General features: G+C 53.5%; 1 protein-coding gene across 1 annotated transcript; it reads left to right on the plus strand.

The window, feature by feature from the left end:
- The first annotated feature begins 2,204 nt into the window (after positions 1-2,204).
- Positions 2,205-3,522, plus strand: LOC127919957 (uncharacterized). The gene is made up of 2 exons (XM_052503786.1): positions 2,205-2,290; positions 2,832-3,522. Exons 1-2 carry the CDS (start codon positions 2,205-2,207, stop codon positions 3,520-3,522), a joined length of 777 nt encoding a protein of 258 aa, XP_052359746.1.
- Positions 3,523-4,271: the final 749 nt, after the last annotated feature.

A 4,271-nucleotide genomic window follows, 5' to 3' on the forward strand; every position in this document is an offset into this window, starting at 1 on the left:
GTCCACTGTGTTCATCAGACCAGCTAGCAGCATGTTGTTTGTCCCAGTCAGGTCCACTGTGTTCATCAGACCAGCTAGCAGCATGTTGTTTGTCCCAGTCAGTCAGGTCCACTGTGTTCATCAGACCAGCTAGCAGCATGTTGTTTGTCCCAGTCAGTCAAGTCCACTGTGTTCATCAGACCAGCTAGCAGAATGTTGTTTGTCTCAGTCAGGTCCACTGTGTTCATCAGACCAGCTAGCAGCATGTTGTTTGTCCCAGTCAGGTCCACTGTGTTCATCAGACCAGCTAGCAGCATGTTGTTTGTCCCAGTCAATCAGGTCCACTGTGTTCATCAGACCAGCTAGCAGCATGTTGTTTGTCCCAGTCAGGTCCACTGTGTTCATCAGACCAGCTAGTAGCATGTTGTTTGTCCCAGTCAGGTCCACTGTGTTCATCAGACCAGCTAGCAGCATGTTGTTTGTCTCAGTCAGGTCCACTGTGTTCATCAGACCAGCTAGCAGCATGTTGTTTGTCCCAGTCAGGTCCACTGTGTTCATCAGACCAGCTAGCAGCATGTTGTTTGTCTCAGTCAGGTCCACTGTGTTCATCAGACCAGCTAGCAGCATGTTGTTTGTCTCAGTCAGGTCCACTGTGTTCATCAGACCAGCTAGCAGCATGTTGTTTGTCCCAGTCAGGTCCACTGTGTTCATCAGACCAGCTAGCAGCATGTTGTTTGTCCCAGTCAGGTCCACTGTGTTCATCAGACCAGCTAGCAGCATGTTGTTTGTCTCAGTCAGGTCCACTGTGTTCATCAGACCAGCTAGCAGCATGTTGTTTGTCCCAGTCAGGTCCACTGTGTTCATCAGACCAGCTAGCAGCATGTTGTTTGTCCCAGTCAGGTCCACTGTGTTCATCAGACCAGCTAGCAGCATGTTGTTTGTCTCAGTCAGGTCCACTGTGTTCATCAGACCAGCTAGCAGCATGTTGTTTGTCCCAGTCAGGTCCACTGTGTTCATCAGACCAGCTAGCAGCATGTTGTTTGTCTCAGTCAGGTCCACTGTGTTCATCAGACCAGCTAGCAGCATGTTGTTTGTCTCAGTCAGGTCCACTGTGTTCATCAGACCAGCTAGCAGCATGTTGTTTGTCCCAGTCAGTCAGGTCCACTGTGTTCATCAGACCAGCTAGCAGCATGTTGTTTGTCTCAGTCAGGTCCACTGTGTTCATCAGACCAGCTAGCAGCATGTTGTTTGTCCCAGTCAGGTCCACTGTGTTCATCAGACCAGCTAGCAGCATGTTGTTTGTCTCAGTCAGGTCCACTGTGTTCATCAGACCAGCTAGCAGCATGTTGTTTGTCCCAGTCAGGTCCACTGTGTTCATCAGACCAGCTAGCAGCATGTTGTTTGTCCCAGCCAGTCAGGTCCACTGTGTTCATCAGACCAGCTAGCAGCATGTTGTTTGTCCCAGTCAGGTCCACTGTGTTCATCAGACCAGCTAGCAGCATGTTGTTTGTCCCAGTCAGGTCCACTGTGTTCATCAGACCAGCTAGCAGCATGTTGTTTGTCCCAGTCAGTCAGGTCCACTGTGTTCATCAGACCAGCTAGCAGCATGTTGTTTGTCCCAGTCAGGTCCACTGTGTTCATCAGACCAGCTAGCAGCATGTTGTTTGTCTCAGTCAGGTCCACTGTGTTCATCAGACCAGCTAGCAGCATGTTGTTTGTCTCAGTCAGGTCCACTGTGTTCATCAGACCAGCTAGCAGCATGTTGTTTGTCCCAGTCAGGTCCACTGTGTTCATCAGACCAGCTAGCAGCATGTTGTTTGTCCCAGTCAGGTCCACTGTGTTCATCAGACCAGCTAGCAGCATGTTGTTTGTCCCAGTCAGGTCCACTGTGTTCATCAGACCAGCTAGCAGCATGTTGTTTGTCCCAGTCAGGTCCACTGTGTTCATCAGACCAGCTAGCAGCATGTTGTTTGTCCCAGTCAGTCAGGTCCACTGTGTTCATCAGACCAGCTAGCAGCATGTTGTTTGTCCCAGTCAGGTCCACTGTGTTCATCAGACCAGCTAGCAGCATGTTGTTTGTCCCAGTCAGGTCCACTGTGTTCATCAGACCAGCTAGCAGCATGTTGTTTGTCCCAGTCAGGTCCACTGTGTTCATCAGACCAGCTAGCAGCATGTTGTTTGTCCCAGTCAGTCAGGTCCATGTGGTGGGAAATGCCCCATTTGTAATGTGGCCATCCATACTGACAGCTCTGAGATCAGTGGTGAGGCCTGAGAGAGAGGTTCAGACCAAGACGGCGGAGCTGTGGCTGAGGTGGGGCTGTGGTGGGGCTGTGGTATGGCGATCTGAATGGGTCGTCTGTGATGGCAGTCTCTCTCTCTCCTCCCTCCTCCTCTCTCCATCCCATTCCCCCTATCCATACCCTCTCTCCCTCACTCCCTCTCTCTCCTCCTTGACCAGGACCCATAGGGCTCTACTGTTGACCAGGACCCATAGGGCTCTACTGTTGACCAGGACCCACAGGGCTCTACTGTTGACCAGGACCCACAGGGCTCTACTGTTGACCAGGAGCCATAGGGCTCTTCTGTTGACCAGGACCCACAGGGCTCTACTGTTGACCAGGAGCCATAGGGCTCTTCTGTTGACCAGGACCCATAGGGCTCTACTGTTGACCAGGACCCATAGGGCTCTTCTGTTGACCAGGACCCATAGGGATCTACTGTTGACCAGGACCCACAGGGATTTGGTCAAAAGTAGTGCACCATATAGGGAATGGGGTATCATTTGGGACACACACCTTAAAATAACAGCCCTAAACCCCTATCCTTCAGCCTCTACCCATCCCTACCCTCAGCCCCTACCCCCAGCCCCTACCCCCAGCCCATACCCCCAGCCCCTACCCTCAGCCCCTACCCCCAGCCCCTACCCCCAGCCCCTACCCCAGCCCCTACCACCAACCCTCAGCCCCTACCACCAGCCCTAACCAGCCCCTACCCTCAGCCCCTACCCCAGCCCCTACCCCCAGCCCCTACCCTCAGCCCCTACCCCCAGCCCCTACCCTCAGCCCCTACCCCAGCCCCTACCCTCAGCCCCTACCCTCAGCCCCTACCCTCAGCCCCTACCACCAGCCCCTACCCTCAGCCCCTACCCTCAGCCCCTACCACCAGCCCCTACCCTCAGCCCCTACCCCGAGCCCCTACCCTCAGCCCCTACCACCAGCCCCTACCCTCAGCCCCTACCCCCAGCCCCTACCCTCAGCCCCTACCCCGAGCCCCTACCACCAGCCCCTACCCTCAGCCCCTACCCCCAGCCCCTACCCCCAGCCCCTACCCCCAGCCCCTACCCTCAGCCCCTACCCCCAGCCCCTACCCCCAGCCCCTACCCTCAGCCCCTACCCCCAGCCCCTACCCTCAGCCCCTACCCCCAGCCCCTACCCCAGCCCCTACCACCCCCTACCCTCAGCCCCTACCCCCAGCCCCTACCCTCAGCCCCTACCCCCAGCCCCTACCCTCAGCCCCTGCCCGTTATTAAACTGTCAGGTCTGATGAGTGTGTGGCCAGAGAGCGAGAGAGACAGAGAGACTGAGAGCTCCTTCAGAAGCTTCAACACATCAGCCAACCGACTAACCTGCTGAGCAAATGACTGGTGGCTGAACTAGAAGACCCCCAAAACCACAGCGGGCTTCTCCTCACCGACCTCACCACCGATGGGAATGAGACCACCTGCCACCACACACACACACACACACACACACACACACACACACACACACACACACACACACACACACACACACACACACACACACACACACCCAACCCCACACCCACACACACACCCATAACATAATGATAATCACCCCCTGTACAGAGTTAAACATTGATGAGGTGGTAACTGACTGTACAGAGTTAAACATTGATGAGGGTGTTACTGACTGTACAGAGTTAAACATTGATGAGGTGGTAACTGACTGTACAGATTAACTGACTGTACAGAGCTAAACATTGATGAGGTGGTAACTGACTATACAGATTAACTGACTGTACAGAGCTAAACATTGATGAGGTGGTAACTGACTGTACAGAGTTAAACATTGATGAGGTGGTAACTGACTGTACAGAGTTAAACATTGATGATGTGGTAACTGACTATACAGATTAACTGACTGTACAGAGTTAAACATCGATGAGGTGGTAACTGACTGTACAGAGTTAAACATCGATGAGGTGGTAACTGACTGTACAGAGTTAAACATTGATGAGGTGGTAACTGACTGTACAGAGTTAAACATCGA

This window comes from Oncorhynchus keta, unplaced genomic scaffold (genome assembly GCF_023373465.1).
Source record: "Oncorhynchus keta strain PuntledgeMale-10-30-2019 unplaced genomic scaffold, Oket_V2 Un_contig_17944_pilon_pilon, whole genome shotgun sequence".
Lineage (NCBI taxonomy): Eukaryota > Metazoa > Chordata > Actinopteri > Salmoniformes > Salmonidae > Oncorhynchus > Oncorhynchus keta.